At 44.1% G+C, this 22,124-nt stretch overlaps 1 protein-coding gene and 1 non-coding gene across 12 annotated transcripts in view; both read left to right on the forward strand.

Moving 5' to 3' along the window:
• Window positions 1-22,124, forward strand: part of NUP214 (nucleoporin 214) — a 136,836-nt gene that overhangs the window by 72,632 nt on the left and 42,080 nt on the right. For 7 of the 11 annotated variants that reach the window (XR_016393663.1, XM_022578425.3, XM_089913876.1 and 4 more), the window contains 3 exons: window positions 1,916-1,986; window positions 12,083-12,239; window positions 18,990-19,142. Coding sequence is in view for 10 of the 11 variants with exons in the window: in XM_022578425.3 (XP_022434133.2) it covers window positions 1,916-1,986; window positions 12,083-12,239; window positions 18,990-19,142 (381 nt within the window). In the remaining variant the exon portion in view is untranslated. The other 4 variants (XM_089913883.1, XM_089913878.1, XM_089913881.1 and 1 more) reach the window with 4 other exon arrangements.
• Window positions 3,877-4,011, forward strand: LOC115802747 (small nucleolar RNA SNORA48). The gene has a single exon (XR_004023276.1). It is a non-coding gene; the product is annotated as a small nucleolar RNA SNORA48 (small nucleolar RNA).

Raw genomic sequence — 22,124 nt, forward strand, 5'->3', positions numbered from 1 at the left:
CGGAAGGGAGCCTGGCCACTGGCAGTCTCGGGCATTTCTTTGGTCTAATCACTGCAGCTCCAGTTGTGCTTCTCAGCAAGTTCTCCACTCTCCTAGCCACCGGAGTGCCAGTTTCATGGGGGGAGAAAAACAGATGTAAAGTCATGGCAAATAACGAATGACTCATAAGTATGAAATTTTACATTTGCAAGGTGCTTTGGAGGTCATTATGTCCAAACCTGTCAGGCCTCGAGGTGACTGATCTAATGTCATTTAGTGCCACTACTGGAGCCAGGACTAGACTCCAGAGCTCCTCATCCTCCTCTGCGCTGCCGGTATTTCATATTTCCGCTGACACCACCTTGCTTTCTAGAAGGGCAAATAGTGACATTTGAGAAGTTGGATTATTTTTCTATTTTCAGTGTAATTCTTTTTTTTTTTTTGCGGTACGTGGGCCTCTCACTGTTGTGGCCTCTCCCGTAGCGGCCTCTCCTGTTGCGGAGCACAGGCTCCGGACGCGCAGGCTCAGCGGCCATGGCTCACGGGCCCAGCCGCTTCGCGGCATGTGGGATCCTCCCGGACCGGGGCACGAACCCGCGTCCCCTGCATCGGCAGGCGGACTCTCAACCACTGCACCACCAGGGAAGCCCCAGTGTAATTCTTTTAAAGAAACAAATCTTTAAATTTTACTATTTTTGAAAGTAAAATGTAATCCTCACTATTGCATGTCCAAGCTTAGCAGCTGCTTTTGCTCCTAAAGCCAGTAGACAGGACAACTTGAGTATCTCTTCTAATTTTCCTTTCTCCATGGTTATCTTATGAAAGGCATTTCTTCAGCCATCAGGCTCAGGGGATGGGGGGCGGAATCAAAGATCAATGATTTGGTGGACAGGATTACAAGTAACTGCGCGTTCATTCTTTTGGTGAAAATTTATTTGAAACTGGTTCATAACTTATTAGAAAGGAAGTCATTTCCTTCCTGCCTTCAACAGATGTTTGTGAAGCTCCCACTATGTTCCACTACAAGAACACAGTGGTGCACGACAGTTTTGGGATCCACCTGATGCCCTGTGAAGAGGCTGCTTGGCCTGTTTGAGTGACGGGAGGAGATGTGATAAGTTGGTCTAGAGAACGGGCAGGGAAGAGGCCTTGTGGGTCTTAAAAGAGAGTAGGATAGTTAACGCTATCGCTAGTGCATCTTTTTGTTCTGCAGTCAAAACTTGAGAATCCTCGTTCACAAGTATAATCAAAACTATTTCAGTACAACTGAGAACCTCTGAAAAACCCTTCTTTCCTACAGGAGCTAGGTGGAAAGATAACCTGAGCAGCCTCCTCCAGCGCTGGTTGAGGAACTGAGCCTTGCCTGAGCTCCCCTGCCTAGACCAGTAGCAGAAATGAGCGTGGAACTCTTGTCCTCCAGCTCCTCATCTAGGGCTCTTTTGTTGTAAAATATAGTTCTTCCTGATTTTCCCAGGCTCTGTTAACTCAGCACCTCAACCACGTTATGCCACCTAGAAGAAAGATAAACTACCCTGAAGGAATCTGGTATTTGAGATTAGAGGTAACCAGGGAGTAGGAATATTCATGATTTTAAGTCAGTCACTGGAAGCACTTCTTGGCAGCTGTAAGTCTAGGGGAGCTACGCTGAGAGTCCTCACCCACCTGGGGTTTGGTAGGAGACAAGGATTCAGTCCTTGGGACTTTGGGACTTCTTTTTACTATTATAAAATTCTAGCAATGAAAAAAAAGAGTTTCTTTAAATTATTTACTCATAATTTTCTCCATTTCCTAGGTAGGAAAACAGATTTTCTTCATGAGTTGATTTATTGTGAGGCACTTTAGCACACCTGAATGCCATTTAAAAAGTAAAAAACAAAACTTTGATATTATAGAAGGTTCATCCAAATTAAACTTTGGTTTTCTTTTTATTTTACAGGTTTTGGGTCTAGTAATACTGGTTCTTTGTTTGGTCAAGCAGCCAGTACTGGTGGAACAGTCTTTGGCCAGGTAAATATGGATGTTTGCCTCTATTCATGTCAACATGTATCAAACCCATTTGCGTCGTTCCTATAGGATGCAATCAGTCATGTTCCCGTAGGATGTAACCGGTCCTGTAGGATGTAACCAGCCCCAACAAACAGCCCTGTTGTTCTCAAGCTTTGCCTTCTGTAGCTCCCTTGGGGATGCAGAAGTCTCAGCCTCTGATTTGAGAGAATCACTACAGTTTTGATCCTTGTGTGAAAGTCCTCTCGGGAAGCACTTTAAAGCACATTGCCTGATTTCCATCAATCTTCTGCCTGTTGTTAGGCCAGGGATTGGCAAACTATGGCCCAAGGGTTAAATCTGCTCCTTGGCCTTTTTTTTTTTTTTTTAAGGCCGTTGAGCTAAAAGTTTTTATTTGTTTAAGTCGTTGTTTAAACAAGATGAAGAAGAATATGCAACAGAAACTGTATGTGGCCCCTGTGCGAAGCAGTATATAGTCCAGGGACCTTTCGGTGACCTGAGCCGTTTCACTTTGTCTAGCTAGTGGTTATCTATGTGCTGGGTGTGGTTTTAAGTGCTGTACACGCACTGAGTCCTGGAATCATTAGTACTTGTATAAGGTAACGCTGTTATTATCCCCATTTGACAGATGAGGACACGGAGGACCCAGAGGGGTTAAATTTACTGTTGTAAACGCTAGCTGCTGCATTTAGATCACAGTAACTTCATAAGGTACTCTGACATATTGGAAACGATTGTGACTTTCTAAAGGTGGGGTTGGTACTTGTCCAGTAGTTAAGAAAGTGGTAGCCATATTATGTTTCTTCCAAGTCTTCAGTAGGAGATTTTCTTTATCACCTTTTCCCTTAGAAGATGGGCCCTGCCCTAGTCAGTGATCCTTGACCGAGAAACAGAACTTCTGGTTTTCAAGTTCCCCACTGAAAACAGCTAAAAATGGCTACATAAAACGTACAAACCATAGTTTCAAAAGCACTTATAAACTAATAAGGTATTTAACCAAACCAGATTAAAGGGAAAATGGGAACCTGTAGAAGTGAGTGGAGCACAGAAGCCAGTTCTGCCCTGAGAGCATCTACTAATCTGAGAGCACCTGAATTGACTATGTTAACAACACCAAAAGGGCAGAGGGGCAGACATCATTCACCAAGACGTGAACAAAGTGGGAGGGCTAAAAGAGACCATCCCCACGAGAAGCTGTGACTCCAGATTCACCGGTCTCGGCCTAAGAATGCGGCTTGACCCGATCAGAGGATGGCGGTGTCTCCAGATGTCTGGCAGAAGAGCACAGGCCACTCTGAAGAAAAGTAACTGTAGGCCTCAGATAATTTTTAAGGACGTTGATTCCCACACGTAAATTCATCACAACAGGAAACAAGGAACTATGATCAAGAGCCAGAATAAACATGAGACACACATTTCCAAAGACTTCCTAGACTATAAAACAGCTGTGTTTTACGTGCCGTAAAGAAATAAAAGACAAACTTGAAAAATACCAGGTACGGGAAGATCCCACATGCGGCGGAGTAACTAAGCCTGTGCGCCACAGCTACTGAGCCCACGCGCCTAGAGCTTGTGCTTCACAACAAGAGAAGCCACCGCAACGAGAAGCCCGTGCACCGCAACGAAGAGTAGCCCCCGCTCGCCACAACTAGAAAAAGCCCCCGCGCGCAGCAACGAAGACCCAACGCAGCCAAAAAAAAAGAAAAAAAAAGTTGAACATCATAAACAGTTATATGTCAAAATTCATTGAGCTCTGTACATAGAAAACTTAATAGAAAACACAACAGAAAGAAAAAGGACAAGAGACTTCATAAAAAAGGGTAGTGTTGGTTACACAGCATTGTGGAATGTACTCAATGCCACTGAATTATACACTTAAAATCCTTAAAATGTTGCCCCTGACCTGGGTCGAGTGGCACCTAGTTGCTGGTGCCTGTCTCATATCAGCCGGGGACAAAGCAACTCCTTGTTTATCCCAGCTTGGCTTTTGGTTTGTGCCCATGCCTGGTTCATGCCCCAGACGCATGGGGGAAAAAAAGCTTAAAATGGTAAGTTTCATGTATATTTTAGCACAATTTAGGAAAAGAGAGAAATAAGAAAACATTTTTTAAAAAGGATAGCCAGAGGACCATAAACATATTCAACTTAATTAGTAACACAAAGTAAAACCACTAAGAGATGCACACCTGTAACGCAGCAGAAATTTAAAAGCCCAACAATACCAAATGTCAGCAGATATGCAGAGCCACAGAAACTCACGTACACTCTTAGCTGGGGCATAGGTTGGCACACCACCTTGGAAGATAGTCTGGTGTGATCTAGTTTGTTCTTTAGAGAAGAACCACTCCTAGTTTGTTCTTTAGAGAAACTGATGCACCTGTGCGCCAGGGTACACTGTTACAATAACAGGACTAGAAGCAACCCAGACGGCTATGGCCATTCCACTGGGCAGATGAACTTATATTACTCTGTAGTAGAACGTTACTACGTTGTGGAAATGAACAAATTAGAGCTACATGCGTGACTTCCACAGGCATAAATTTTTTCTCTCTCTCGCAGGCATAATTTGAGCAAAGAGATTTAAAGCTTACTGTGATAAACTCCATATTGGTTACTGCCCTGCACCTCATGTTCTTCCTTCACAGAAATTATATTTGCAATTGGAGGGGCTAGAAATTCAAATGAATTTTTTTTCTGTCATGGCAGGGGCTTTATCTGTTATATTTGTTGCTGTATCCCCAGTGCTTAGGACTGTGGCTAGCACAGGACAAGCATTGTAAAAATGAATGAATTTTCAGGTAGTAGGGGGTATTCTCAGAAAAATCTAAGGATACAGGTAGATCTGGCCAGGATATAGAAGAACTTCATTTTCATCATAATACCAAGAAAAATCCAGATGGTGTGAAAATCACACTAATTCTGTGGATATTAGAATTATCTAGTGCTGTGTAACAAATTACCCCAAAACTCAGTAGCATTCTCCAGTGGTTGGCTTGGCTGTTAGTTCCAACCTTAACTGGAACTCTTGGCTACAACATCTACATGTGGCTTCTCTGTATGGCCTGGGCTTCCTTACATCATGGTGGCTGGATTCCACGGAAGAATATTCTAAGAAAGAGAGGGAGCCAGGCAGAACCTGTCCTCAGAAGTCACAGAGCATCATGTATACTGCATCTTCTTGTTCAAGGCAGTCACAAAGCCCCACCCAGGTTCAAGGGGAGGGGAATAGACTTCACCTCTTGCTCTAGAAGAGCATTTAGGTCTAGAAATACTACTGTGACCATCTTTGGAAAATATAATCTGTCACAATGGGACCATCAAAACATGGCAGAAAGCCTTGTTGATTTCCAGACAGGGGAGTTAATCGTAGGTGAGCTTGATGGTACAGCAGCTTTTGGGGGCAAATGTCAGGTCTGGGTTTAGGAAGTGGAGGAGAGGCCTTGCCGAAGGAAATTTACTGGCTGGAGAAGCCAGAGGAAGCTATTGGCAACAATGAGGGCAAACAAATGACCAATAAACACACAAAAAGATAATCAGTAGTATTATAAACATTAGGAAAATGAAAATCAAAACCATAATGAGATACCACTCCACAACCACTAGGAGGGCTATAATTAAAAAAAAAAAAAACAAAGAATAACAAGTATTGACAAAGATTGGAGAGATCGGAACTGTCGTATATTGCTGGTTGGAATGGAAAATGGTACAGCCATTGTGGAAAACAGGTTCCTTGAAAAGCTAAACATAGAACTGTCATATGACCCAGCAGTAGAACTCAGACACTTGGTCACCACTGCTCATTGCAGCATTATTCACAGTGGCCAAAAGATGGAAACAACCCAGTGTTCATCAGCAGAGGATTGGATAAACAAAAGGTGGTCTGTTCATACATAGGAATATTATTCAGCCTTCAAAAGGAATACGGTTGTGATTCATATTACACATGAATAAATCGTGAATACCTTATGTTAAGTAAAGTAAGCCAGATATAAAAGGACAAATATTGTATGATTCCACTTATATGGAATATTTAGAATAGGTAAATCCATAGAGCCAGGAAGTAGATTAGAGCCTACCAGGAACTGGGGGGAGGAGGGACCAGGGAGTTCTTGTTTAATGGTTGCAGAATTTCGGTTTTGGTGATGAAAAATTTTAGAAATAGTGGTAATTGTTGGACAACATTGTGGATATAATTAATGCCACTCAATTGTATACTAAAAGATGATTAAAAGGGCAAGTTTTATGTCATACATATTTTACCACACGTTTTAAAACTTAAAGATGTAATATACCAAAACCGTTGAATTTTATACTTTATAAATTTATTTTTTATTTATTTATTTTTGGCTGCGTTGGGTCTTCGTTGCCACATGCGGGCTTTCTCTAGCTGCGGTGAGCAGGGGCCACTCTTCGTTGTGGTGCGTGGGCCTCTCATTGTGATGGCTTCTCTTGTTGAGGAGCACAGGCTTTAGGTGCGCGGGCTTCAGTAGTTGTGGCGTGCGGGCTTCAGTAGTTGTGGCTCGCGGACTCTAGAGCGCAGGCTCAGTAGTTGTGGCGCATGGGCTTAGTTGCTCCGCGGCATGTGGGATCTTCCTGGACCAGGGCTCGAACCCGTGTCCCCTGCATTGGCAGGCGGATTCTTAACCACTGTGCCACCAGGGAAGTCCTGAATTTTATACTTTAAATCAGTGAGTTGTGTGGTATATGAATTATATCCCAGTAAAGCTGCTTTTAAAAAACAACAACAACAACAAATTGGAGTCTGAAAGACTTGCAAGTTCAGTATAAGAATCCTCTATTCACCTCTCCCCCAATTTTGCTGAGAGAAAGAAAGTAAAGCAGAAAGAACTTGCAGTCTTGCAACCTCCTGTTCCCTGAAACTGTTGAATCCAAAGGTAGCACTCCAGCCTAACTGCCTTCTGGCTCCAGGCTCCAACACTTACATGACAAATAACCTAAGCCCTAAGCAAAGACAGTGTTTGGCTAACCAGAGGTGAGTTCGGTCTAAATCTGTGAACCAGTTCCCGATCAACTGGACACTTAGGGCGATCTGAATAATTGCCTCCTCACTTTAGGACACAGACGAGAGTGGTCTCTCACTCTCTGGGGAACACGCTAGCATTCCTCAGTCACCACACCACCGTTCCTCTGTATAAAGTCCAGTATACCTAACAAACAAAAAAAGGTATGTAACACATGAAGAAGCAAAATGAAAAGGGGGACCTACGGTCATACTTTAGAAATCAGCAAAAAAATAACCTACAGATGATCCGGTATTAGAACTAACAGGTAGAGACTTTATAATAACTGTTGTGCTCAAGGATTTACAGGAAAATAAAAGAATGGTTGAATGAGGAATCTCAGAAGAGAAATGGGAATTACAGAAACAAATAGAAAGTCAGTCTGTATCTGAAGTTTAAATCTAATATCCAAAATAAAAAACGATTAGACAGGTTAAACAGCAGAGTGAATACTAGAGAAGAACAGTGAACTTGAAAATATGTCAATAGAAATTACCTAAAATGAAGCTCCGAGAGACTGAAAAAAAATTGGACGGAACATCAGTGACCTGTGCAACAGTATCAAGCAATTCAGCATAATGCAATCAGAGTCCCAAAAGGAGAGGAGACAGAATTGGTGAGAAAAAAGTTTTTTGAAGAGACAATGGCCAGGCTTTTTCAAATTTGTTGAAGAACAGGAATCCACAAATCCAAGACACTCTGTGAACCTCAGAAAACCACCCCTGGACACACCCTGGTTAAGCTTCTGAAAACCAAATACAAAAAGAAAATAAATTTTAAAGCATCTGAAGAAAGAATATTGATGACATAAAGAGAAACAATGTATTGTGCAGTTAATAACAAGGTATTAAATATATGACAACCGTAGCAAAAAGGCAAAAAGAACATCTTTGCTACCTTGGAGTAAATCAGTGCTTCTCAACCGGTATCGATTTTGCCCCCCCGGGGGAATTTCACAATCACAACATCTGGAGACACGTTCCCCGGGGGAATTTCACAATCACAACGTCTGGAGACACCTTTGATCCTCATGAGTGGGGGACGCTACTGGCATCTCGTGGGTAGAGGCTACACATCCTACAGCCCTCCAAAACAAAGAATTATGTGGCCCAAAATGTCAATAATGCCACTGTGAAGAAACCATTAGGAAGACAAAGATTTCTTAGAACACAAAAAAGCACTAACCATAAAAGAAGAAATTGAAAAACCGGATTTCATTAAAATTACAAACTTATGCTCATCAAAAGACTTTGTTATGAAAATGAAAAGGCAAGGTATAGACTGGGAGAAAATATTTACAATACATAAATTAAAGGACTTCTGTGCAGAATACATAAAGAACTCCTATGACTCAAAAATAAAAAGACACCTCAGTATTAAAATAAGCAAAATACTTGGACAGCTACTTTACAAAAGGGGCTATGCAGACGGCCAATAAGCACATGAAAACTTGCTCAGCATTGTTAGTCATCAGAGAAATGCAGATTAAAACCATGAGATACTATGTCATACCTGTAGAATTACTGAAATTTAAGAACCAACAAGACCAAATGTGGAAAAGATCTAGAGTGACTAGATCTCTTAACGCGTCGCTGGCTGGTGGGAAGGTAAAATGGTGTGGCCACTTTGGAAGACCATTTGGCAAATTCTCAGTAAGTTAAATATACACTAATTTTAGGGTTTAGCAATTCTAGTCCTAGGTATTCACCCAAAAGAAATGAAAATGTATACTCACAGACAGACTTCTATCAGAATGTTCATAGCAGCTTTGTTGATGATAGCCCACACCTGGAAACAGTCCAGATGTTCATCGGCAGGGGAATAGTAGACCCTGGCGTCCTCACACAGTGGAATACTATTCAGCGACGAGAAGGGAAGGACGGCTAATGGCATGCAACCATAGGGGTGGCTCTCAAGAGCATATGTTGTGTCTAGCGAGGTCATTTAGGCAAGAAATGAAATAAAGGCATCCAGATTGGCAAGGAGGAAGTAAAACTATGCATCGGCAGGTAACATGATCATGTATATAGGAATCCCAAAGGAATCCACTACAGAACTAGAACTAATGAATGGGACCAGCAAGTTTTCAGGATGCAAGATCAATATATAAAAATTAATTGTATTTCTGTACATTTTCAACAAACCATCTGAAAATGAAATTAAGAAAACAATTCATTTTCAGTATCATGAAAAGGAGTAAAATACTTAGAAATACATTTAACAGAAGTGCAAAACGTGTGCCCTGAATACAATGAAACATTGTTTAAAGAAATTAAAGGTGATCTAAATAAGTGGAAGGGCATGCTGGGTTTATGGATCAGAAGATTTAATGTTGTTAAAATGGCAGTAGAGAACCAGGACTGTGAAAATTAATTTAACATTCATGCCGGGATTCAGTAATGAGTAAGACAGACAAAAGTGGCTATGTCCGTAGAGCTTACATTTGGCGGGGTGGGGAGGGGTGTCAGTCCTTATTAAAACAGTTTCATTTCAAATAGTTAATTTAAGTACTATGAAGACAGTAAAGCAGGATGATGTGGCAGTAATCAGGGAAGCTGATTTAGGTTCGATAGTCAGGAAATGCCTTTCTGAAGAAGTCTCATAAATGTCTGTTTTTACGTTTGTTTCTTTGAATCAGGATCAAGTCAGCCTCACTCACTGAGGTCGGCTGGTAGTTCTCTTCAGCCTCTGTATCTATAAATTGCCCTCCCAGGACCGCCCCTCTTTTATTTCCCCTCATAGTACAGTTGATGAACAAAGCAGATCGTTGGTCCTTTGGAGATCCCCGCAGTGTAGCGCCCTGTTACTTCCTGTGAAATGGTGCTTGGGTCTGGAGGCTGGACGAGATTCACAGGGTTTTTTGGCAACTTTATTAGGCTGGATCTTGAACACTAGCTCTCTATTCAATGATATAAAGGAATTAATTTTTTAGACACGATAATGTTATTATGGCTATGGTTTATGTTTTAGAGCTTTATGCTGGAAGATCCGTGGATGAAATGGTGAGATGTCTGGGATTTACTTCATACTAATAAAGGCTGAGGGGAAGAAAATGGGGCTCTAGGTAACACTCAACTGGCTGTGAGTTAGCGGGTGAAACTGGGTGATGGGTACATGGGTTCATTATGCTCCTCCATCTATACTTTTGAGATTTTCCATAATTTACAGTTTTAAAAACTGTTGTTATTTATTGTAGTTAAAATGAATGGAATACTCTAAACCCGCTTCTGAGGATGCAATAACTGTCGATTCACATTCACTTCAGTGAAGTGCTACCCGTTTCTATTCATTTCTGCAGATATCCATTACTTTTCAAATGATGTTTTTAAAAATAAGTTGAGCCATCTGAAATTGCTGGGTTCGGTGGGGTTTTTGTTTTGGTTTTTTCCTTGTAGGGCAAAAATGTCCGTATATTGGCAGTTTCCTATGTTTCAGCCTGATGCGTGGAAGTCAGCCAAGAAACCTGATATTTGCTGTTTTCCGCGTGCATGCGTAGTTGTCACGTCTTCGTTCCTTTGAAAGTCAGTTTACTGGTTATCAAAGCCTGTGCTCTTATGGTTGGATTTCATTCCAAGTTTTAAAAAGCTGTTACTCATCATTAAATGGTTGTAGTAAACAGTTACTGTTGTTGTTAAAGAAGTTTAAAGAGGGAAAAAAAAAAAGGAGAGAGACAGGCAAGTACATTAAGTATGTTGCCCTCAGGTAAAAATTAGCTTGTCCTGTCCAAGGCACAAAAGACTGGTGTGACTGTACCAAGTGCGGGGGGGTGATAGAAGACGATGCCAAGAGATGGATGGGGCCAAGTCATGTGTATCTTTCAGAATTTGTAAGCAGGAGTGAAATGTTTTGACTGCCATTTTCAAGGATTAATCCAGCTGCTGTGTGAACACAGATTGTAGGGGAAGCAGAACGTCAATAAAGTTGTCACATGGTCCAGGCAGAAAGTCACGGTACGGGGGCTCAGAGCAGGGGTGTGCTGGGGCATGTTTCAGGGGCAGGCTGCTAGAGGTTTGACTGTTGTGGGGATTAAATAATTATTTGTAAAGTGTGTAGAAAAGTGCCTAGCACAGAGAAAGTGCTCGGTCATTGGTTCATTATCGTCATTGTCAAAATACTGAACAGGAACCATTTTTTGAGCGTGTAAATTACATTTTAGGCACTTTTCTGAAGGGCACTACCTTCCTAGCTCATTTATTGATATTTCACTCACTGTTTTGAGGTGGGTGGTTTATTTTGCCAGAAAGAAGAGGGACTTGTACACTTCTCTGGTTCCCCCCCCCCTTTGAAGTGACTCCTGTAAGGTTCCTGTGCACAGCGACCCATTTCTAATGGCCCATCGTATTCTACGTTATCAGCCAGGGAGATGTCATACTTAACTAATCATTAATTGTCCCTCAAATCTAGCACTGGTCTTCCTTAAAGAACCAGTTTCCAAACAAAAATACAGTGTGTGGTGCCTGATACAGCTTTGTGTCAGCACGTGCTCACCATCCTCTGAGCATAAGATTTGCAAACTTGGACAGAATTCAGCTGCGGTCATCGTTTCAACAGTGGAGCTAATTTAAGCTCATTTCTGCAGTACTGGGGAAGTCATTACGAAATAAAAGCGCGCAAATTGGGAGAAAAGACAGTGCGACTCCCTTATCGTCGGTTGCTGATGAGGTCAGCCAAACACTAGAGGAATTAAAATAATTGGTGCTCGTCATAACCTAGACATGTTTTTAAACTTTCGCATTTGGGGGCGCTTGTGAGGGTTTGGTTTTCCTGCCCCTGGCGTCATGTCCAGCAGAGACTGCAGGCAGCAGGGCAGATGAACTGTTAAGACTCCCACCTACCATAAATGATGTTTCCAGAGAACTGTGCACATAGAAGAACTTGAGAACCTGTGATTGTAGAGAGTGTTCCTGTGCAGAGCTCAGCTTCCTTTGTGGGTGTTAGAGCATCTGCACCAGAACTAATCAGCGTTCTCTTGCTTCTTCCACTTGCACAGCTGTGAGTGCCTCCTCTCCGTGGATGTGGCCTGCCATTTTACCGTGACCTCTCATCTTATCGTGCTTCCTGTCCCTTTTGTTTTTTAGCAGTCGTCCTCTTCCAGTGGCAGCGTGTTTGGGTCTGGAAACACTGGAAGAGGGGGAGGTTTCTTCAGTGGCCTTGGAGGGAAACCCAGCCAAGATGCAGCCAACAAAAACCCATTCAGCTCGGCCAGCGGGGGCTTTGGATCTACAGCCACCCCAAGTAAGTTAAGAAAGTTTTCCCAGTCTCTTGGTCCCCTGATGTCATCGTCATCCTCGCGGTGTTATCAAAGCTTCAGTGACAAGTGTAGAAAGGAAAGAAAAGGTCTAGAAGGCCCATTTAAAATATCTACCCCAAAGCAGTGTGATCTGTTTTGATTTTGTTTTTTATTTTTGGTTTTCTAATGAGATGTCCTATATAATCACGGAAAGACATCAGAGCTGCAGGGAGAGAGGATCTGTATATTGAGCTACTCCCCTCTTCTCTCCCAAGGCCCAAATTGCTCTGTTTCTTAGGATTGAAATGACTTGAAATGAATGCAAGCAGACAGGCGTAAAAGAGAGCAGCAGAACAAGCTGGGTGTGCTTGGAGGAGCATCTGGATTTTCATTTGTGTTGGACTCTCTTTGAATTTGCTTTAAAATTCAGCTACTGTAGAGAAGTGTCACACAAAAGTTGACGCCGTCATTATTTCCCATCTCTTACGTTTTTGTCTTATTTTCAAATGAACCTGTATCTTTCTGCCGGCACTTTCTTCTCCAGCTGATTCCTTGTTGATGTCTGTTCATGGTTGGAAATGAAAGAAATGTGTTTGTTTAAATCTTCTAAAAAAATATATCCTGCTGCCAGTGGAGACTGAGATGGGAAGTCGGGCACCTGTCACCTTCATCTTAGCTTCTCTTGTTTAATATGCTCTACCAGAAGCTTCTCTCTTCTGTTGTGCTATACGCGATCTTAATGCGAGAGCTCGTGTTCCATAGACAGAACAGATGTTTCCTTGATATTAAGGCTCATGTAGTTAAAAAGCAAAACTCTTTGCTGAGACTCCTGGAGTCACAGATCAGTTATTTTGATGTCACTGTTCATCTGGTAATATATAAGGAGAGATTATAGTGAAGACACACATAGCTTTAAACTTGTGAAATTATATAACCAGAAGTTTGTGTTCTGCTAGGAGGAATTTAGAACCCTTGAATGAAGGGATCTTAGAAGTCAAGTCTAGTAACAGTTTTCAGAAGCCGTTTCTGCAGATGAACTCTTACGCAGAATCCTGATACATAAAACAGAGAAAAACAGCGTATTCAGAAGCAGGGGCCAAGAACCAGCAATACTCCTGGGCGGTTTCCCCATCTTTTTCCCAGCTATCAGCACACAACTGCAGGGCTCCATAGCACGTACTTTGAAAACATGATCCTCGGGTGTCGGTCTCCCTTTTCCAATCAAGAAACAAGCCCAGAATGGTTAGGTGATTTTTAGTTACAAAGCCAGAAAGTGGCAGACCTAGAACTCAGCCAGATCATGCATAAGGTGCCAAACACAGCGTCTAGCACAGAACAGGCATTTGATAAAACATGCTAGTGAGAAATGTGCGTTTGTCCCATGGGCAGATTATTGTCTGCAAGATTGTGTTACTAGCCTATTTTGTTAAAACGTGGGTGTGTCATATCTTTGTAAAAAATCCTTTCCTCCTGTCAGATTCACCTTTAATGCCGTGGCTCTTACCTGGCAGAAAATGGCCTTCTGTCAGTGCTGGGCTGGAGGTGGCCTGTACCGGCTCAGGAGAGCCAGCTTGCACATTTCTCCCCAGCTCCCTGTTCAGTGACATCAGGGAGTAGTTATTTACACCATAGTAACTGGACAGTGCTACAGATCGGGGACAGACGCCCCCTGCCCGGCTCTGACCTGTTGTTCATAGGCACACCGTTGTTTCTAATTCTTTAATTCTGGTTTAAAATAAACATATATCTGTTCTTGATACCAGACACCTGCGGGTCTTCACCTCCTAAAGGTCAGCTGTTGTAAACCAGCAGTTTACTTTCACATTTAAGGGAAGTTTAAGTGAATTTGAAAGTATGCAGGAAAGATTTAGCATTATTTTGGTTTTTAAAACTGCGTAATTTGCTAGTGAAACGGACAAGAGCTTCTGTAGCCCTGAGGACCAAGTGCAGGACGAGAGGAAGGAACAGTGGAGAAGGAGCTGGAAGGCCCCTGGGGAGGACACTGGCCTCGCCACAGAACTGAGAACGCTTTCTGCAGGTCACAGGGGCGGCCTCTTTCTCCTCGGGCGACCGTGCGGCGTGTGATCCTCTGAGCAGCACAGTTTCCTGCCCTGTGTGGATGGGCTCCCGGCTCTTTTCCTGCCTGCCAAACACTTCCTTCCCTGCTCTTTCCCTCTCCTTTTTCCCTGTCATCGTGGGGTGTGTCCCCATTGTCATCCAGGTTGTCACAGGAGTCTCCAGACTCCCCTCTCTGCCTGCTGTCTCCTACACTGTGGTCTGGAAACCTGTACCAAATTGAATGTCTTAAAACTCTTTTATTTTGCCACTCTCCCTACTCAGAACCCTTTGGCAATGTCCCACTAACTATAGAACCAAGTCCAGACCAACTCCTTAGGCTATAATGCAGGGCCCTCCATGAGCCCTGACACACTTTTCTGACTTCGAATTCCTTCGCCTGCACACGCGCGCACACACACACACCCTCACTTCTCCCTGCTTCAGTGCCAGGGTTCACACTGCTCCCCACACGCCGCTCCTCTGAACCTGCCGTTCCTTTCAGCATGAATGTACGTCTTCCTCTGCAGCGTGGCCGAAAGGTCACGAGGATGCACAGTGATCTCTCCCTCTCTGGAATCCTGCAGCCCTTATGCTCTGTTCTTTCACGAGCCGTCAGCAGAAGGGAACTCATCTTTACTGATCACCTGCTGTGCGCCAGTTGTTCAGTGTGTGCGGTCTAATCACCTCTCACAACAGTATTTTCAGATGTGGCCGTCCCCATTTTACCAACAAGGAAGTAGGTTCAGAGTGGGAATGTTGACTTCCAGTGGTAACAGCCATTAAGTGGCATAAGGAGGGTTTCATCCTGGCATGTGTGCAGAGCTCTGATCCACTGTGTTGCCTGCTGAGATCGTCTGGCCTCGCCATGGAATGGAACGCCTCCCCACGCGCCTTGTCTGACAGCCCTTGTGATCACTCCGCGTGGCATCGAACATGCTCACCTGCAGATAGATATCCGAGCACAGATTGGGCGGCCAGCAGTTCCCTTGGTGACATTTAGGCCCCAGGCTGCCTGGTCCTGGAGCTGCCCTCTTTAGGCCTGAGAAGTAATTGGAACTATGCATTGATCGAGAAAGACAAGCTAGGAACATTGGTGCTTGGAGTTGGCGTGTTCTATATCCAGAAGCTCACACTAGAAAGGTTTCTTCTCTCTCTCTTCCCCGAGACTCTACCATAGATACAGTTAACCCTTGGGGGTCCTGTGAATTGCTACCTGTAAGGCCCTGTTGCCTCCTTGAGTCTTGTCCTGAAGACACTGGTGAGGACAATTCTCAGCACATTTTCTGCACAGGGGCTTGAAAGACATGTTTGTATGAGGATGAAGGAGTCATTTGATGAGAATCCTTTGGTCCCGCAAGGCTCCTTCTACTACTGTTCTTTAAGAGAATGTCTTGGGAAGGTATCCTGGACGAGGGCTTCCTGAGAACTGCCTTCTCAGTGTGTGTTGAATTCTCGTCTAGTGACTTTAGACCTGCAGAATGACGTGGGACCTGGTCTCTGTGATGTTATTTATATCAAATTTATATCAAGTATCAATTTAAATTGGGTCAGACCCTGTTGTTGGATTTTGCTAGTGTTTTTGCCAAATAAAAGACCATAGAGGATCCACGTTGCACCAGTGGGGGGAAGCCCAAAGCGGATGCCAGTGTGACCCATTCTTGGGACCCCCAGTGGAGGTCATCCGGTGGCTCTGCAGAGACAGGCTTTCTTACTGGCTAGTTCACAAGTGAAGAAGCCTCTTCCACAGTGAAATATTGTTCCAACAGCCAAGACACCATATTCTCAAGAGCCAGAGACTGTTATTTTGGAGCCACTAGGAGAAAACTGAGAAGCACATTGTTGGCCATAGAGACAGAGAGAAGCAGACATCCCATCGTTTAATGCCACTTCGTTTCAGAGCAGCGTAAATAAATCCTAAAATGTTTCAACATGCAGAGCTCCTTTGGAGACTACAAATGACAGCTGTTACAACTTGAATGGCTTGATTCTAGTGATCTTTGCAAAATGAAAAGGGTTTAACTTTCTGCAGCTGACCTGCTCTGTTTTTTTGTATTGAACTTGATTGGGATAGGAAACATGATTGGCAGGAGAAAAGTTAAACAGAGAGGGAAGTCCTATTTTCTAGGACTACCTTATGCCTGACTAGGGGCTTTCCATACATTAATTCATTCAGTCTTCGCAGCAGCCTTGCCTGGGCACAGTGGCTGTCCCATTATATGTATGAGGAAACTGGGACTCGGGAAGGTTAAGTCCTTGCCCCACAGTTATTAGGTTTTCGAAGCCAGGGCTGACTGCACAACTCATTTATTCCACTGTCATATCTGTGAACATCTTAAAGACAAAGGAGTCTTAAAGAGATAAAGGGATAAAGAAGCCCGAAGACTCCTAAATGTTCTCTGACTTCTCTAGAATTTGTCTTCCAGCACTGTCCCAGTAAAATCATTTCATCTCTGTATTTCTGATTTCTCCAAGAGGAGATCTAGCCTCTAATCTTGTACTTGAATTTGTTTGCTATTTGGAATTTTTGCCTTGGTAGCGCTAACAAAGTCAGAAAATTGCAGTCCTCTGTTCTTGAAATACCAAATAAAAGGAATGGCTGAGAAGCCTGGTTTTGTACTGCCATTGGAGGAATCTGATGTAACCTTCAGCCGGCTCACTAAGGGAAGGATCAGACTGCTCAGGAGGGCATTTTGCAGACTCTACCGAAGGGTATATAGTCCCGTGCGACCGTATGTGAAGGTGGTGAAAAGGAATCTGTTTTCCACTCCTGCTCTCAGTGCCTGACCTACTCACAGCCAAGCTCCCAAACTGTCAGCAATAGCTTTACAGAGCAGGTGACCCTGCGGTGGTCTGAGGCTCTATGTTATCGGTGCCTATAGACATTTGAGGTGGTTGTGTCCCTGAGGTGAGGCTCCTCACTCCTTGGCCTGCAGATCGAGAGCACTGCAAGCGGAAGTAGTAACGGAGTTGCATCTCACACTGGGGTGGGATTGGCAGCAGAGCGAGATGAGAGACCCTGGCGCTGACGGGCTAGTGGTAGACCACCTCTTCAGACGGCTCGACTTGCAGAGTTATTCGCCCTCCACTCTTCTCCTTTCCGTCACCTTCTCTGTGAGCGCCTGACAGGCTTGGGGGAAGACTGGCCTGTGCAGGTGTTTGTAGGCCTCGCTTGGTGACATGGAGTCAATGCCCCATTGCCACCCGGAGCATGTCATTTCAGCCTCCTGTCCATGCCTGTGGCTTTGGGCAGTGATCCCATTTCAGCAGAGCTTCTTGCTGCCTTACTGTGGGTGCGAACTCATTTTAATAAAACACGCATCCAAACATGGTGGGGAAATGTGAGTTATCCCTCCCCTCTCCCCCCGGAAAAGGGTTAAAGAAAAATTCCTGTCATTTAGTGTGATGTTTGTACTCTCTCCAAGCACTTCTGTGTATTTGACTTTGGCTGTTTATACGTTGCCTGTCAGATTCACATTTCTTGTAACAAAATACTTCTCACCCATCTTGGTTTTTAGTAGTTCACTTCCTTATTTTTTTTTTTAATTAATTAATTTATGTGGCTCCAATGGGGTTTAGTTGCGGCACGCGGGATCTTCGTTGCAGCATGTGGGGTCTTTTGTTGTGGCACGCGGGCTTCTCTCTAGTTGCAGTGCACGGGCTCAGTAGTTGCAGCACACAGGCTCTCTAGTTGTGGCTCGCAGGCTCTAGAGTGTGCGGGCTCGGTAGTTGGCAGCGCACGGGCTTAGTTGCCCCGCGACGTGTGGGATCTTAGTTCCCCGACCAGGGATCGAACCTATGTCCCCTGCATTCGAAGGCGGATTCTTAACCACTGGACCACCAGGAAAGTCCCTCATTTCCGTTTTTCCTTTAAGTCTTGGAGCCGATTCAGTGTGTAGCTGCAGGAACGACCCACTAGATAACCCTCTGACAGGCCAAGGGCTTAACTGAACCTCTTAGAAAGAGGAAATCAGACTGGAAGTCTTGCTGGGCCCTTACATTCTTCAGAGCATGCCTAGCTCCTATCAGATCAGAGGTAGGAGCAGCAGGGTTTTTCCTATTTCGCCTGCCATTCTCTGCACAGATCAGGCAGTGGCAAGCATGCCCAGCTAGACTGTAAAAGCAGAACGCTGGAAGCCACCGCGCTCGGTTTGAATTCGCTCTTTGTTTTCTCTAGTTTGACAAAATTTGAAGTTGGTCTTCATACGAGGAGATCCATGAAAACCAGCCCTGTTCTTCAGAAGCAAATGGTCTCGTGTGCAGCTGCGGGGTTGGTCCTGTGTTGGACATACCTGTGATACCTGTGGGCACGCAGGTACCTTTCTGCAGAAGAGCCCCTTCACTGGGACCTGTTGCGGCCCCGTTGTTTTGTGCCTGTAGAATCACGCCAGGAAATCCTGAGCCTGAGCACCAGAATGATTAAAAACTTGTCATCAAGATGCATGCAGGGCTTCCCTGGTGGCGCAGTGGTTGAGAGTCCGCCTGCCGATGCGGGGGACGCGGGTTCGTGCCCCGGTCCGGGAAGATCCCACATGCCGCGGAGCGCACAAGGTCGTCTCAGCGACCTTGGATCCTCGACTTCTCTATCATTCCCTTCTCCGCAGACACCTAGTGAGGTTCCTTCCTTCTCTGTTCTGAGAAGCAGATAAGGACATTTTTCTCCCTCTGATCTCCCTCATACGTGTTCTTCATCTCTTCAGATACCTCTAACCTTTTTGGAAACAGTGGAGCCAAGACGTTTGGCGGCTTTGCCAGCTCATCATTTGGAGACCAGAAACCTGCTGGCACCTTTAGCTCTGGAGGAGGAAGTGTGGCCTCCCAAGGCTTTGGGTTTTCCACTCCAAGTAAAACAGGTACTCCTATGCCTGTTAGCTGTGGTTATTGTTAGATGCGTATTTAACATTGCATAGACCTCTGGAAGGAGAGCTCTCTGGGGTGTTCTCAGGGGAGAGTATGGAGTATGGATGAAGGGACCTTTTCCCCAAAATTCATTTTCTAATTATTGAGCACCTACTACGTTTCTGACGCTGTTCTAGGTCTCCTGAGACATGTTAAAAAGCACAGAATGCATAGCATGCAGCCCTGAAGAGAACTTCATGTTTTCTTAGGGAAGAAAGCATTGTAAATATTCAGTTGCATTTAACAACCAAAGTGAGGGAACATATAAGACCGTGATAACTGAAATATAAACAAGAAAGCATCCTAAGTCAGATTTGCTTGGATGCCCATTACCTGTGATGGGCAAGACAGATTATTTATTTAATTTCTTATGTCTATATCATTTGTCCTCCTTCCCAAATCACTTTTTTTTGTACTTGTGAGTGTAACATACGTAAATGTATTGATATTCCTGTACATATACAGTATCCACATATCATAACTCTGCAGCTCAATTAATTTTTGCAGTTGGAATATACCCATGCAGTCAGGAGTAAAGAACGCTACAGTACTACTTTTTATCCCAGCATTACTTTTAAAGTATACATTTATAAACTGTGTGGCTTCTTATAATCATGTATTATTACACTTATAATTTAAAATTTTAAAGAACAATATATGTTTACCTGCAAAACCACACTTCATCTCTGTCAGCTGCCCCTCTATCCTATTTCTGTCTCTGAGATCTACAGAGGGGATCTGTGCATACCTGCCCTTGTTGTGTGGAAGATTGTGTGAAAAGACTTTTTTAAGGCAGGGGGTCAAGGGGGAGGATATTTGCTGAGCAAGCAGTTCTTCAAAATAAAGCAAATGCCCCGCAGATGAGCGGACAGGATACTTCTCCCTTGTGTGTATCTGAATTTATTGGGGTGGGGGGGTTGCAGAGGAAGGACCCTACCCGAGGAGCAGATGCCTGGGTGGCTCTGACTGAGGAGCAGAACTGCCCCAAATTAGTACCTGGAATCCCACCTTTTAGAACCAAAATTGCTGAGGTTTCTGCACACACTGTGCACCTTTACTCAGACCCGTGCCTGGGCTGGGTTAGTCTATGAGTGCTAGTTTTTTTATACTCCTTCCTAGAATTTAAAATGGACTAGAAATGAGCATCACAGCTTTATTCTGCCGCCACCCTTCCCTGCAGTGAATGATTTAAAAATGAAAGGGCTACAAAGGTTTTGGTCCTGCTTGACAAGGCAAATATTATTTGACTAAGAAATTTTAGGTTATTAATCATCAAGACTTTTAAATTTACTTTTTCAGGAACCTGATCATGTTTTCTTCGATTCTTGTGTTTATCTTCTATGTTGTTCCTTATCCTGGGATCATGTCCCAGTTGATCTGAGAATTTGCCCCTTTTATTTTTGCAGTCTGAGAGAAAATGTGTCCTCCCACGTTTCAGAATATTTTTCCTATTTGATTGCTTGCCCCATGAAACCACCTAGATTGAGGTCTCGAGGGATTTTTAGATTGATGGTTTGGATGGGTCTCTGAAATCCCAAAAGTGCCCATCCTCCCTTGAGTACAGTTGCAGTAGAAAATAATACCACTGGAGATCATTTGAGGAGAGAACAGGAAGTGGGACAGACTGAAAATGACCTTCCTGCCACCCCCAGTCCACTGGGGTCACCCCACTGCTCTGTCAGTGGAGTTGCTGGATTTGGTGGTAGTGGCAGGGGGCAGCGTGGCATGTAGTGGTGAGGGGATGGGTAGTCTTGTGAGTCACTCAGCCCTATTCCAATCCCAGCTCTACTGCTCACCAGCTGGCTCAGCGTAGATGAGAGACATGTTCTCTGAGCCTCGGGGTCCTCACCTGTGAAGTAGGGAGTCCCAGGTTTGTCGGGAGGATTGAAACAAACTGGTGTACAGCACCTGGCACGTGGAGGGCCCTCAGTAAATCAGAAATCTTATTATCATTGAGTGCTACTAAATTTCTGTCTCTTCTGGAGAAGAAAAAATATAAGCATCTAATAAAATTGGAACCCCCCTAGCATCAGGAGTGAGTTGCCTGTCTCCAGAAATAAAGCCCAAGTGACCATTCTCTTCTGTCACGTAGCTGTGACATGGATTCGTTGTTTTGGGGGCATTGTGTGTGTGTGTGTGTGTGTGTGTGTGCGCGCGCACGCGTGTGCGCTTAATCTCCTCCCCTTCCTGTCTAGTATACTTTCTGTATCATTGTGACTTCTCATTTTTCAGTCACCTTCCACCAAGAACTCTGAACACTATTGAGTACAAGGCACTAGATAAAGGCCTGTGTGTCCAGGAAGAAAGTGTAACCAGATCTGTGATCAGTCTTAAATAATTCAACTGCAAGGGTTTTTTAGCACTTTTTTTTTTTTTTCCAGTCTGTTATATTTGTAACCCAACAGTCTCCATTATCATGGCTTGGAATTTCACTCAAGGTTTTAAAATACAGAATGTAAACCCAAACGTGAGCCCGCACAGAAAGCACCTTCTCAGTTGTGCTTCTGCTGTTCATGGTAAATAAGCAAACGATTGAACCACAAGGTAGCAGCTAACTAAGGCGTTCAGCTGACAGCTTTTCGTGTCCAGCGGTTGATCTTTCCTGTTGCAGGTGGCCGAAGCTTGTGCCGTGATTACGCTCATAGTAAGAAGGCCTGAGTGATCCCTCTGTCAACGGGATTCACTTTCTGAAGGGACGAGAATGAGGTCCCTGTCTCCCTGGGCAAATCGCCTCCTGGCTCTGCCTGGGCCACCACTCCTCCCTTCAGCATGTAGCTCCTGGGCCGATGGTCACTGTAAGGAATGCTGCCCTTGAGAGCACACGTCCTGTGCCGTTTTGCTCTGTTCTGCTCAATAGATACTCAGCAGGTGTCTCTGCTAATAGACTAGAGTGATGTATGCAGCATCTTGGGGTTTGGGAACCCTCCTCAGGAGCA

Source organism: Delphinapterus leucas, chromosome 6 (genome assembly GCF_059928025.1).
Source record: "Delphinapterus leucas isolate spDelLeu-1000000601 "Yukka" chromosome 6, BTC_Dleu_Yukka2, whole genome shotgun sequence".
Lineage (NCBI taxonomy): Eukaryota > Metazoa > Chordata > Mammalia > Artiodactyla > Monodontidae > Delphinapterus > Delphinapterus leucas.